At 39.7% G+C, this 14,820-nt stretch overlaps 1 protein-coding gene across 6 annotated transcripts in view; it reads right to left on the reverse strand.

Annotated features, from left to right (window-relative positions):
• VTI1A (vesicle transport through interaction with t-SNAREs 1A) overlaps positions 1-14,820 on the reverse strand; it is a 368,250-nt gene that overhangs the window by 339,460 nt on the left and 13,970 nt on the right. For all 6 annotated transcript variants that reach the window (XM_043475444.1, XM_043475442.1, XM_043475447.1 and 3 more), the window contains exon 3: positions 14,157-14,267. In XM_043475444.1, the coding sequence (XP_043331379.1) occupies positions 14,157-14,267 (111 nt within the window). The remainder of the gene's footprint in view (positions 1-14,156; positions 14,268-14,820) is intronic.

Raw genomic sequence — 14,820 nt, forward strand, 5'->3', positions numbered from 1 at the left:
AATTTCACTGAAGCTAAAAAGAAATCTGCAAGGTTCTAAAAATGGTGATTGCTTCACTATAAAAATTATGGCCATATTTATGACAATTCTAGTCATGTTATAGGGCTTGCCTGGTGGCTCAGAGGTTAAAGTGTCTGCCTCCAATGCAGGAGACCAGGGTTTGATCCCAGGGTCGGAAAGATCCCCTGGAGAAGGAAATGGCAACCCACTCCAGTATTCTTGCCTGGAGAATCCCATGGATGGAGGAGCCTGGTGGGCTACAGTCCACGGGGTCGCAAAGAGTTGGACACAACTGAGCGACTTCCCTATCACTATCACTAGTCATGTTATAGACAACTCTAGTCTTATTTCAGTTGAAATGTATTTGTAGACTAGGTTTATATTAAAAAAATCAAAATAAGAAAACAATGAAACAAAATATATCAGTCATTTAATATGCAAAGATGCTATGCTACATTATGAAAATCAAGGGGTGTCATGGAAAAAAACTCAGACAAAATTAACAAAGGGCACCCCTGTTTTTTAAAGTACAGAATACATTTTTAAGAAACTCATTTCATTTCTATAATTGAACATTTCACACCAAGACCAGTGCCAGACAGTACAACTTTCCAAACCATAAAATCTGACTGTTTCTCTCCATTTTAAGAATGCAATTACAGGTCAAATTCTTTATAACCAATAACAGAAATCTCCATTTTCACAGTAGATTTTCAAGTCTAAGACAGTGATATCTTGTATTAAACAATATTTAACAGAACCAAATGGAGAATATCTGTACACTTCCTCTGAAACTTCTGTGATCGTGTTTGTACCTACGGAAGCTTCTATGAATTTGCAAAGGCACAAGGTGCCTCAAGAACTAATAAAAAACACTGAGGATAAAGTCCCATTTTTTTAATGATGTATCCCAATCTGACCACACTTTAGCATTTCAGAGGCATTTCTAGCAAAGGCTTTTAATCCATGATCTGATGAACTTCTTAAAACAAAAGTCAGAAAACCAATTTGTCTCCACATTTGTTCTTGGTTTTTATTCTTAAAAATGAATCTTCCATTTGGGGGAATAAAGGACAGGATTTTAAACAAAACAAGTGATAAAGAGACTATCTATGTGCATGGTCCATGTCCTGGTAGATTTCCAAGGATCTGAAATCAAGAGAAAAAGTCTCTGGCAAAGAAATCTCTTCTAGCCCCCTTTTAAGCTCTTGTTCAGGAAAGCTTAAACTAGGTAACACAGCAAAACTCTTCAACCACTATTAAACAGTTGAAAAATCTTCACCCTAGAGACCAGATTGGGTTCCATCTTCATCATAAGCAGCTCAATGCTCCTAAAAGCTATGAGTTAAATCAGAAGTGCTTATTCTGTTTTAAGCTTTGTTCTGAACCTCAAAAATGTGGAACTGGATAAAAGACAATAAGAATGGCATAAAAAGCAGTGGAAGATTCATGAAAAAAGAAATGAGAAAGGAAAGTTGGAATCATGATGTGTCACTTCCAGTTGCTCACTTACTTCTGCATAGCAAAGCACAAAATTGACATGCTTTATTCGAATATGTTTTAACCCTAGGGCCTGAGTATGAAATCTCTAGCTCAGTCAGTCGTATTCAATAGTTACATTCTGAGCTTCAAGATCCCTTAGAACATAAGCGTTAAGAGGGCACTGAATGTGTGCGGGCATCTGTATGGCGCAGCAGCCTTGAGGCCTTTGGCTGCCCTAGCAACATCGCAGCATCACTGTCACCCTTTCAAAGTTTGGCACTTACCGGGACACTGTCTGGCAAGTGCTCTGGTAAAAGACATTCCATTTAAAACTCAATTAGCTACTCTTCTTTCCAAGAAATAGCATGTTGTTGTTGTTGTTTTAGTCAATAAGTCATGTCCGACTCTTTTGCAACCCTATGGACTGCAGCCTGCCAGGCTCTCCTCTGTCCATGGGATTGCCCAGGCAAGACTACTGGAATGGGTTGCCCTTTCCTTCTCCATGGGATCTTCCTGACCCAGGGATGGAATCCGAGTTTGCTACATTGGCAGGCAGATTCTTTACCACTGCACCACCAGGGAAGCCCCAAATAATATAGTACACCCTATGTGAAAAAGGAGCATGACCCAAAGGCAAAAGAACAAGAAAAAGCCTTATCTTTTAAGCTACATAGTACTTTTCCCAGGGAAATTCAAGAGGGTTTCCAGAAATCTTGATAACAGTCTCTGACCACATATCTGCAGAATATAAGGCTATTTTTGAGCATGGGACAGTTTACCAGCAACCAATAAAAAGTTTACTATGTATGAGCAAACAATTTAAGATTAAAACAGAGCTGGCTTTTTGACGATGGCAATTAGTTTCTTCATGTTCCAAACACCAAATAACATTTTCCCATTAATTTTTAAACCAATGTGGCTTTAACTTAAAATAAACTGTACATCAAAAGAATGGAAAATAAACAGCCAGGAACACAATTTGACGAATTGGATTTATTTAGTTTATTTATCTAAACAGGGACCATTGGATCTCTTTAATAGGCTGACAGTTGCACTGGGCTGGTTAATAAAACATTCAACAGTGTCTTCAGCCAATATAGAAATGCAAATCCCATCAGAAATATTTTATTCATGAGGCAGTAATTTCAGTTACTACCAGTTCTTTAAATAAAAAAAAAAAAAAAAGGCACTCTGCAAATAAACAGTGCCATCTAGTGACTAACAACGAAGCCAAATTTATCACCAGCTTATAGCTTATCTTTCAAAAATCTTACCTATTTTTATCATTCCTCTTTATTTCCTAGATAAGATCAAAGTGGCTAGGCAAAACAAACAACAGAAAAGCCAATAATAATTTGTTAAGTCATTTAAGAAGGATTATAAGCAGAGACAACTGCATTAAAACCAATAAACTCTGTAATTCTTTATCTGTTTTAGAACAATTTAACACCATATCCAGAAAATACACACTTCATCTGCTTAGGAAACTCAAACCACTAGAAATAACATAAAAGTCATAACAGAAACTTGCTCTTCCACCATAAAACATTAAAACTTTAATTTCAATGATTAAAAAAAATGAGTAGATAGTAAAAGAAATCTTCCAATAAAACTGTAATAGCTTCTCAGGAATCTGACAACAGTTGAAAAAATATATATACATATACAAGAATGTGTAAGTGCACATACAGAGATATATTCATACCAGGACACACTTCAACTTTGCCAGTGACTACAGTGGATATGGAAGTGATTTTTGCAGGTCATAAAGCTCTATAGGAGCTAAAGACAATGGTCTGAAGCCCAAAGCAGTCATCCTAAAAACAGTCACTTTGGAAGAAAGTGTCAGGGCTGCCAAAGAGAAGAAAAATCTATTAAGGCCAAGTTCAAATTCAATACACAAGACCAATGATAAAATATTTAAAACATACTACTGTTCCATTAAAGTTTACATGATGGGAAGAAGGGTCAAGAACGTGACCCTTTACAGCATCCTGAATTAGGAGACCAAGGTGACAGGCAAGCACAGAGCAGCCCCCAGAAGGCATCACCACAGCTGAAAACAGACTTTTGGATCCATTTTTTGTGTCAGCTTTGAAATTACTGGAGACGCTGTGAACAGATTTCCAAGGTCAAAGCCTGGAATGAGAATCCTACAAAGAAGGCCAATGGCATGATGATTTTCTAACAATTTCACTTATCACGGCTTTAGGAATTAGTGTTCCCAGAACATAACATCAAACAAGAAAAATCATATATGTATACACAAATACGGGCTTCCTCAGTGGCTCAGCAATGAAGAATCGGCCTGCAATGCAGGAGACATGGGTTCGATCCCTTGGTTGGGAAGATTCCCTGGAGAAGGAAATGGCAACCCACTCCAGTATTCTTGACTAGGAAATCCCATGGATGGAGGAACCTGGCAGGCTGCATGAAGTCCATGGGGGTCGCAAGAGTCGGACACGACTTAGCAATTAAACAATAACAACATGTAAATACAGTATTACTTTTTCTCTTAAAAGGGTCATAGTCATATCCAGAGAACTAAAATAATCTTCAGCTTTTGATCATGAAGTTTTGAAAATATAAAATGAGATCAGGTTTAGACCAGATATGGAGAGTCATGGTAAGTTAGCCTTACCAGCATGAATATACCTTTCATGGAAAAGTATCTTAGAAAAAGAAATCTCAGTTATATTTAATTCTAGAGTTGTAAAATTGCTGTAATAACAGATCACAACAGTATATTTTTCATACAATTGTGGCTTAAATGAGTAATATACATAAAGTACTTACCTCTGGTCTCCCTATGAGTTTTAGTTCTTTACCTTCAAACATAGACATGATTACAGCAAGAAAAATGACCTAACAAGTCAGAGTAAAGTGAATTTCCAAGGAATATTTTAATTAGAGCTATAATATTTTTGTTACCCTTTTACACAGTAATCTGCCTTCTGAGAAATGACCCTGATGAAATAATCCTGATTTGTTCACTGCAGCACAATAAATTACGGAGGGAATGAATGAAAAATGTAAGGACTGAACAAAAGATGAACTAATATCACTGAGTGAAACATTACACATGTGTGCATGTTAAGTCACTCGATCATGTCTGACTCTGCAACTCTGTGGGCTGTAGCCCACCAGGCTCCTCCGTCTCTGGGATTCCCCAGGTAAGAATCCTGGAGTGGGTTGCCATGCCCTCCTCCAATGGATCTTCCCGACCCAGAAATTGAACCCGGGTCTCCTGCATTGCAGGCAGATTCTTTACTGTCTGAGCCACCAGGGAAACTCTGAAATACTATGCACCCATTAAAATGATTAAGAATTTATAGAAATAGAAATTACCACTGTCAGAATCTTGTGTTTTTAAAAAAATATGAGAAAATATGAATTAAATATTAGCATCATCATTATGTAAAATAAAGCCATGAATTATCAAAGGAGAGGGGAAGATAAGGAAACAAATAAAAATGTAAAATATGAATCTTTTGAGGTAATAGGGCTAAGATTTTTTTTGCTCCTTTCTACTCTCAATTATTTCCAGAATACTCCATAATAAACAGATATTATTTTTATAGAGAGTCTAATAAAAAATGTAATTTTTAAATGGAAATCCTATTTATTAAGTACATATAGTAGAGGAAATTTTCTTGAGATCATTCTGTCCAGTTTGACTTTCTTATTTCTATCCAGAATGCACTTATATTCCTGCAAGAAGGATAGCTGATATCAAAATTACAACATATTACCACTGATGTGATCTGAATTTCTAAAATATTCTTTCATGGCTTTCTACAGCTTCCACAGAAAAAAAAACAAAATATCTCAGGAAGTCATAAGAACAGAAGATAAACAGAAGCGCCAAGTTTTTGACCTTTCAACTAAAGTCAGAATTTTTAAAAAGTTCATCTCTGTCGTTTATACTTCTTTAGTCTATCTTAAACTTAAAAAAAAAAATAGAATACGGCTACTGGCTTCACTCACAAACTCAGATACTCAAGTTGTCCAGTCACCTGTTAAAAGAGTGAGTACAGGTAGTAGCAGTAAAAGCTTCAAGCTGTTCCACAACATCCTTTGAACCCTGACCTAAGGGACCAACTCCGATAGTCTGCAGGTAGTTGGGTTTCCAGGACCATTCAGCCTCACTGCTGAGACTGTCAATAGAAGTGCCATTCTCTGATGTAGACAGCACTGCACCTGGAGCTGGGCTAACAATCACATCACATAGCCTGCCAAACAGGAAAAGGACAGCATTCGGGCACCACTGACCTGGGATAGAAGTGAACTTGATACTGGGGCTGAAAAGCTCTACTTCTAACATTCTTTTACAACCTAATCCTCCACCCCAAATCCTGTAGTCTCTGCGTAACGTCTTAAAGAAAGTTCAGCTTTGTTACAAGAAAAAAGAAGTCTGCAATGATACATAGCCACCACAAGATGGCGCCAGCACCATAGTACATCATCAGATACGAAAAGGCATTCTTCATCATTCGACACACCACGTTCTCATCCTGGTACATCTCTTACTTGCTCCTTTCTTTTTCTATTTACTGAGACTTGGTCAAATATTTTACACAATGTTAGTTTTTTTTATTGTTGTTTGTACAAGCTTAGGGATTTTGTTGTTGTTGTTCGCTTGATTTTATTTTCTGAAGAAGCAAACAATAATCTTAAACTTGAAAAAATCCTCAACTATATCATTTTTCCTCCTTTGAGCTGGTTCATTTTCCTGGATATGACCCTGCCCTAGCTAAACTCATACCAATAATGAAGGGAGAAATTACAAGATGGCTTAAATACATGAATTCTAATTTTTTAAGTTGTTTTCAAATATATGTGTGTGTGTGTGTGTGTGTGCTCAGTCATTAAGTTGTATTAGACTCTTTGTGACCCCATGGACTGTAGCCCACCAGACTCCTCAGTCCATGGGATTCCCCAGGCAAGAATACTGGAGTGGGTTGCCATTTCCTACTCCAAGGGATCTTCCCGACTCAGGGATCAAACCTGCATCTCCTACATCTCCTGTATTGGCAGGCGGGTTCTTTACCACTGAACCACCTGAGAAGCCCCACAGCATGGCAGATGGACCCCAAATGGAACACATCATGTCTCTGAGCTTAGGAGGTACACCCTGGAGGTGGGGACTGCTTAGATGGGTGAAATTTAGTAGAGTAGTGGAAAGAAGGAGCTCCAGAGACCTATAAAGGTGTCCTGTTAAGTCTTTGGCTGACAATGAACTTGCATAAGGAGAGGCAAGAAGACTTACAGAGGACATGTATCAGGGAAACATGGGTGGAATGGACATTCTGGAGGTCACGCAAAGCAGGAGATAAAATTCTAACCAATAGAGGGTGGAACATTCACTGAACATTCCAGTCATTCAAATAAAATCCAAGAAAGGCATACCTCCAAAGTCAGGCTACTCTAGACATGTCCTAACAAAGTTAACAATAAGCCTTCAGTTCAGTTCAGTTCAGTTCAGTCGCTCAGTCGTGTCCGACTCTTTGTGACCCCATGAACCACAGCATGCCAGGCCTCCCTATCCATCACCAACTCCCAGAGTTTACCCAAACTCAAGTCCATCGAGTCAGTGATGCCATCTAGCCATCTCATCCTCAGTTGTCCCCTTCTCCTCCTGCCCCCAATTCCTCCCAGCATCAGGGTCTTTTCCAATGAGTCAACTCTTCTCATGAGGTGGCCAAAGTATTGGAGTTTCAGCTTCAGCATCAGTCCTTCCAATGAACACCTGGACTGATCTCCTTTAGGATAGACTCACTGGATCTCCTTGCAGTCCAAGGGACTCTCAAGAGTCTTCTCCAACACCATAGTTCAAAAGCATCAATTCTTTGGCGCTCAGCTCTCTTCACAGTCCAACTCTCACATCCATACATGCCCACTGGAAAAACCATAGCCTTGACTAGACGGACCTTTGTTGGCAGAGTAATGTCTCTGCTTTTTAATATGCTGTCTCGGTTGATCATAACTTTCCTTTCAAGTAGTAAGTGTCTTTTAATTTCATGGCTTCAATCACCATCTGCAATGATTTTGGAGCCCAGAAAAATAAAGTCTGACATTGTTTCCACTGTTTCCCCATCTATTTCCCATGAAGTGATGGGACCAGATGCCATGATCTTAGTTTTCTGAATGTTGAGCTTTAAGCCAACTTTTTCACTCTCCTCTTTCACTTTCATCAAGAGGCTTTTTAGTTCCTCTTCACTCTCTGTCATAAGGGTGGTGTCATCTGCATATCTGAGGTTATTGATATTTCTCCCAGCAATCTTGATTCCAGCTTGTGCTTCTTCCAGCCCAGCGTTTCTCATGATGTACTCTGCATATAAGTTAAATAAGCAGGGTGACAATATACAGCCTTGACATACTCCTTTCCCTATTTGGAACCTGTCTGTTGTTCCATGTCCAGTTCTAACTGTTGCTTCCTGACCTGCATACAGGTTTCTCAAGAGGCAGGTCAGGTGGTCTGGTATTCCCATCTCTTTCAGAATTTTCCACAGTTTATTGTGATCCACACAGTCAAAGGCTTTGGCATAGTCAATAAAGCAGAAATAGATGTTTCTGGAACTCTCTTGCTTTTTTGATGTTCCAGCGGATGTTGGCAATTTGATCTCTGGTTCCTCTGCCTTTTCTAAAACCAGCTTGAACATCTGGAAGTTCATGGTTCACGTATTGCTCAAGCCTGGTTTGGAGAACTTTGAGCATTACTTCACTAGCGTGTGAGATGAGTGCAACTGTGCAGTAGTTGCTTCCCTGGTAGTTCAGACAGTAAAGAATCTGCCTGGAATGTAGGAGATGCTGGTTCAATCCCTGGATTGGGAAGATCCCCTAGAGAAGGGAATGGCTACCCACTCCAGTATTCTTGCCAGGAGAATCCCATGGACAGAGGAGCCTGACTGAGCAACGAACACAATAAGCTTTGAAAGGGTCTATTAGCAAGTCATCTGCTTGCCCAAATAAAGGACAACATTCTCTACAACACGCACTGTCATCAGGGGTGATATTATGCCCAGAGGGTAAAACTGCTCCTTGGGAAGATATTGTTTAGTCAGTAAGTCTCATCTGACTGTTTTGTGACCCCATGGACTGTAGCCCCTCCAGGGTCCTCTGTCCATGGAATTTTTCGGGCAAGAATACTGGACTGGGTTGCCATTTCCTTCTCCAGGGGATCTTCCAGACCCTGAAATCAAACCCATGTCTCCAGCATTGGCAAGTGGATTCTTTACCACTGAGCTACTAAGGAAGCCCACTTGGGAAGATGAAGAATTTGAAATATTACAAAGATGCATGGCCTTACAAAGGGCCACATTACATGAACAGATATACAGATACACAGTATATTCATGGTATTACAATTTCCTGGGGGAGAGAGGAACAATTAGAAAAAAGTCTTAAAAAGTTCCTTAGTGGGGTGAGAACAAAAAAAAAAAAAAAAAAAAAAGATTGAGAGGCACTATTCCACAGGAAAACAATTGCAGGCTTTTTAACAAAGATCCACAATATCAGGTACATCCTGGAGAAGACTTCAGAGTCCCTTGGACTACAAGGAGATCAGACCAGTCCATCCTAAAGGAGATCAGTCTTGGGTGTTCATTGGAAGGACTGATGCTGAAGCTGAAACTCCAATACTTTGGCCACCTCATGAGAAGAGTTGACTCACTGGAAAAGACCCTGATGCTGGGAGGGATTGGGGGCAGGAGGAGAAGGGGACGACAGAGGATGAGATGGGTGGATGACATCACCGACTCGATGGACATGGGTTTGGGTGGATTCCAGGAGTTGGTGATGGACAGGGAGGTCTGGCGTGCTGGGGTTCATGGGGTCACAAAGAGTCAGACACGACTGAGCGACTGAACTGAACTGAACTAATAAAATTACTAGACATGCAAAGAAACAATGGAACAAGACAGAAAGCCTAGACGTTGACCTGAATTTGATTCAGCAGGCAATGAGAACTCTATAGAATTTTGTGGAACAGTGAGACATATTCAGATCAAGCTGTTAGAAAGATCATTCCAGAGTGGAGAGAAGGGTGGTTTAGGTTGGCAGAAGAATAGAAGAAGAAAAGGCTACACAATCATCCAGATTGAGAAACATGAAGGCTTCCAGTGGTGGTGATGAAAGCAGGAAATATTTAAGTGGGAGGATTGTTAACTCTCAGTGACCAACTGGATGTGCAAGAAGATAAAGAGGGAAAAACTACAGCACATGCTGAAATGACTAGCATTGTCAAATTTAAGGTTTAAAGGACCCTGGATTAGAAGTGCCCAGTAAATAGTAAGGAATATGAATTGAGAGCTGGAAGGAGGTCTCTGTGAGAAATGCAAGAGAATATAGCTGTGGTCACTGAAGTCACAGGAGCAATAACACAAGGAGTGAGACAGTGGGTTAAGTGGGAAAGAAGCCTGAAGAATCCAGGCAGCTGAAGGATGGGCAGAGGAGGAAGAGGGCCAGAAAAAAGAAAGTAAGTAGGCAATGGGGTTGAAGAAAAAAGTGTTGAGTTGTCCTCTGCCTTTCCCCACCAGCATAGATGTTCCCCCAAGGTCTTGATAGTATAAGGGCAATGAGAGAATTTATTCATTTGCAATAAACATTGCAAATAAAAGATGAAGGACTATCTCCACTACTTTTTCTTGGGATTCAATACTTCTAGACATATCAGTATAACAAAGTAATCCAACATCTTTAAGAAGATATCTGTCATTCCATTAAAAAATAAAAGAATTAAATGTAAGAAGAAAATAAAGAGTCAAAAGGGAATTATGTAAATATTTTCTACATTGTATTCAAATACCTCATGTGACAAAAATGGTAAAGTGGACAAAACTGTAAAACAGGAGGCAAAGGACCACTTACTTCTCAAAGTCCTAGAATCACTTCCAATCAAGACAGAGGAAAAGCCAAGGTCTTTACTACACCGACAATGCCCTTACTGATCATTCTTCTGTTTCCCTCCGTAACCACATGCACCCCTCTCCCTCCCCCACTCAAGCAGAGAACACCCAAGCAAAAACAGTCACAACAGCCCTGCTGGTCACTATCAACTTACTCACCTTATTTATAGAATTTATCCCTATCTGAAATTAAGATATATGCATTTACTTGCTTCTCATCATTCCTACTACAATATAAATTCCATAAGAGCAAGAACTTGATCTCTTAATCATGGCTTTTTTTCCCAGCACCCAGGACACTGCCTGATTACTACAGAGCTTGAGAAAGATCTCTTGAGGACTTCCTTGGTGGTCCAGTGGGTTAAGAACCTGCCTGCCAATGCAGGGATGTGGGTTCGATCCCTGGTCCAAGAAGATTCCACATGCAGTGGGGCAACTAAGCTCATGTGCCACAACTACTGAACCTGTGCTCTAGAGCCTGCAGACTGCAACTACTGAGCCCTCGTCTGCAACTCCAGAGCCTGCACATCGAGGGGCTGCACTCTGCAAGAAGAGAAGCCACTGCAATCCAGAAGCACCGTAACTGGAGAGCAGCCCTCACTCGCCACAACTAGAGAAAGCCAGTGCGCACCAACAAAGACCCAACACAGCCAAAAATAAAGGAAAAAAAAAAACCATTTGTTGGATGCAATCCATAATCAAGTTGGACCTCTTTGTTTTATCGTGTGTAAACCGGGAATAGTAATCTACAGCTGTTCTGTCTACTCATTATACAATGAAATGAAATGAAATGGTAAAGCACTTTATAAACTGTGAATCACATACAAGGCGCTGATGATGGTGGTGGTGGTGAAGGATGTCTCCTGACACAGTAGGAGGGAACTGTGTAGCAAATACACAAATAAACACAAGAATCTTAATGATCACCCAGAGAATAAATGTTTAGTTCATAGTTTTTCATTCCATTTTTCTTCATAACAGAAGAGACACCTGAAGAATGTTTACCTATGTGATATCCAAATACCTGAAGGACTCTACTCAAGATTACAGTTGTTAGGGAAAAAATTCTTAACACTGAGTTAGCTGACTTAGAAGCCATAAAAGCAACTTAACTTCTGAAAAAAAAAAATTAAGAAGAAAAGATTAAAACTAAATTTAGTGTTGCAGTGCAGTGAAGTTGCTCAGTTGTGTCCGACTCTTTGCGACCCCATGGACTGTAGCCCACCACGCTCCTCCATTCATGGGATGTTCCAGGCAATAATACTGAAGTGGGTTGCCATTTCCTTCTCCAAATTTAGTGTTATGGGTTGAATCATGTCCCCCCACTTCATGTGTTGAAGTCTAACCCTTAACACTTCAGAATGTGACTGTACGTGGAGCCGGGGGTCTTTAAAGAGTTAAATGAAATAAAATGAGGTCATTGGGGTGAGCCTTAATCTAATACAACTGGCTTCTGTATGAGAAGAAGAAATTAGAACATAAACACATACAGACTGTGGAGACACAGGGAGAAGACGGCCATCCACAAGCTACAGAGAGAGGCCTCATAAGAAACAAACCCTTACAACACTTTGATTTTGGACTTCTAGACTCCAGAACGTCAAGGTGATACATTTTTGTTGCCTAAGCCACCCCGTTTGGGGTACGTTGTATGGCAATGCTAACAGACTAATGTGCTTAGTTGTTTTACAAACCAAGAGAAGAAAATCTTTAGAAAAGCACTTCTAAAGCACCTCATAGAGATGAGGTAAACAAACTAAAATAATCCTTATATATATTTATTTTACTTTAATCATTTATATTAAAACATTAATTTTAATTAGAAGTACAATTTTAAGTTATCAGATTCTTAAATCAATCCAATTTTCTCATCATCTCTCATACTCTTGCTAAGGGAACCTAACTTTTACAAGCAGGGAAAGTTTTATCTAGCACAAACTGCAGAAGTGAGGCAGTTACATTTCTTTCCTGAATTTAGGCCTATCATGAATTTCGATTTTTCTTTTTAATTAATAGGCGAGCAACTTAAAAAGTAATTGCATCAGAGTCATTGACATACCCAGACTCAGCTTCTCAGGCAACTACCCATGATAATGTAAAACAAATATGCAAAACTGCAAGTCACCCTACTTCCAGACTCCAGGTGAAATTTTTATGAGACTCAGTACCATTGGTCTTGTAGTGGGAGGGTACACTGTGGTCTAGAAAATGTGGTTTCCAAAAGTGAAACAGCTGTGGAGGAAACAGGCAGAAGGGTCCTTATAAATTCTCAACTTTCTTTATAAATTTGGACCCCAGGGTCAGAAATACAGTCAGCTTACATGCCCACACCTGACTCCAGTTGCTCATGGTATGGTAAGCTCAGATCTTTCTTCATCTACACTTTTTAAAATTTTAATTGTGGTAAAATACATACAAAATTTACCATCTTCACCAATGTTAAGTGTATAGTTCAATGCAGTGAAATATATTCACATGGCTGAGCAACCAATTTCTACAGCTTTTCATGCCACAAAGCTGAAATTCTACAGCCATGAAACCCTCAGCGCTTGGCCACCACCAATCTACTTTCTACTTTAAGTGCCTCATACAAGTGGAAACGAAGTATTTGTCTTTTGTGACTGGCTTATTTAACTTAGCATAATGTTCTCAGTGTCCATCCATGCCATGACGTATGTCAGAATGTCCTGCATCTTTAAGGCTGCATTAATAGTCCATGCAGACACCACATTGTGTTCATCCACTCACCTGCTAACGCATACTATGGGCCTCCCTGGTGGCTCAGAGGGTAAAGCGTCTGCCTGCAATGCGGGAGACCGGGGTTTGATTCCTGGGTCAGGAAGATCCCCTGGAGAAGGAAATGGCAACCCATTCCAGTATTCTTGCCTGGAGAATCCCATGGACAGAGGAGCCTGGTAGGCTACAGTCCATGGGGTCATAAAGAGTTGGACATCAGACACAACTGAGCAACTTCATTTCTTTCTTTCTTTCTTTCTTTTTGGGTTGCTTCCATCTTTGGGTATTGCCATAATAACACATATCTCTTCAAGATCCTGCTTTCAATTTTCTGGAGTATATAGCCAGAAGTGGAATTGCTCACCTGTATCTTTCCACTACTATTACCTTCTAATTACTAACAATTTTAATGTGAATATCTTTAAATTTATATTCTTTAATTTGCTAATGGTGGGTGGAGTTGAAAGTCAGATATATAGGGAGAGAAAGCTAAATATTCTCATAAGACACTCAATACAAAGGACCTCTTACATAAACTATTAATTGAGCTCCTAAAGGGGAGAAGTGTAATGTATCCTTTTAAAACTCTGGTAATAAAGGCTATGAAGCCTATCTCAGAAAAATATACATATAGAAACACACATCCAAATAAACTGATATAATTTCAGGACATTCACAAGTCCCTGAAACTCATCCACAAACAATGCAGCTTAAAACCTGCAAACTCTGAAAGGCCCCAAATTAGATTTCAGAATTCTGACAAATGCTAAATATCAATAAATACCATCCAAATTCAAAAACCACATGACCTGGGTCTATTTTGTGAGTCAGGAATCCAACATACCTTCAAGTCCATCATTAGCCAGCTCTACAAGCAATACAATGGAAGCTGTTGCATGTCTTTGGCACAAGCTCCTAAAGACGACATACTTAGTGCTGACTAAGATGTGTGGGGGAAGCAATTAAAAAAAAAAAAAAATGACAATCACTGTAAAGATTGGCAAGTATAATAAAGGATTGAATCTGACTCACGAAGTCTGTCTCGAGTTTTCCCATTTCTTGCTTGTAGCTTCTCATCCTGCTGCTGTACATCCCTCGACTTTGGGGGGGTATCTCTCGGACTTCCAAATCCATCTGTTCCAGCTGCAAGGGTGAGAGAAACCGTGGTTTAAACCATCTGCTCACTCTTCACGTGACTAGATGCTGAGAGCTCAAAGGATTTAACTCCAAGTCCTCATTTTACAACTTGAGGAACCAGGCCCAGGGAGCAAACTGCCTGTGGTCAAGTGAACACTACCACTTTTGTGCTCCGTTTTTGTTAAGGTCAATAAACAGCTCCTGAGGACTTGCCAAGTGACACAGAGAGTGCCAAAGTGTTTACTCTGTCAAGAACTTTTAAAACCATGTGCATTAAGCCAAACACCCTCCGTGATAATGCTTTTACTGTCTGCAGAGTACCTTATCATCCAACCCAAACTGGTCTGGTCTTCTGACCTCAAACCACTAGGACTATGAGACGATACACCAAACCATGATTTCTATAGTTACTCTATGAAATATCAGCCCAGTCTCAGTTGTTTGGTGAAAATTCTCCTGGAAAGTCTTTTCTGATTAGGAAATACATAAGCCAACCAATATGTGATCATGACCTCCAACATCATACTTTATAACCAGGTGGATATGGACCTAAATGGAT

This window comes from Cervus canadensis, chromosome 8 (assembly GCF_019320065.1).
Source record: "Cervus canadensis isolate Bull #8, Minnesota chromosome 8, ASM1932006v1, whole genome shotgun sequence".
NCBI classification, from domain to species: Eukaryota; Metazoa; Chordata; class Mammalia; order Artiodactyla; family Cervidae; genus Cervus; species Cervus canadensis.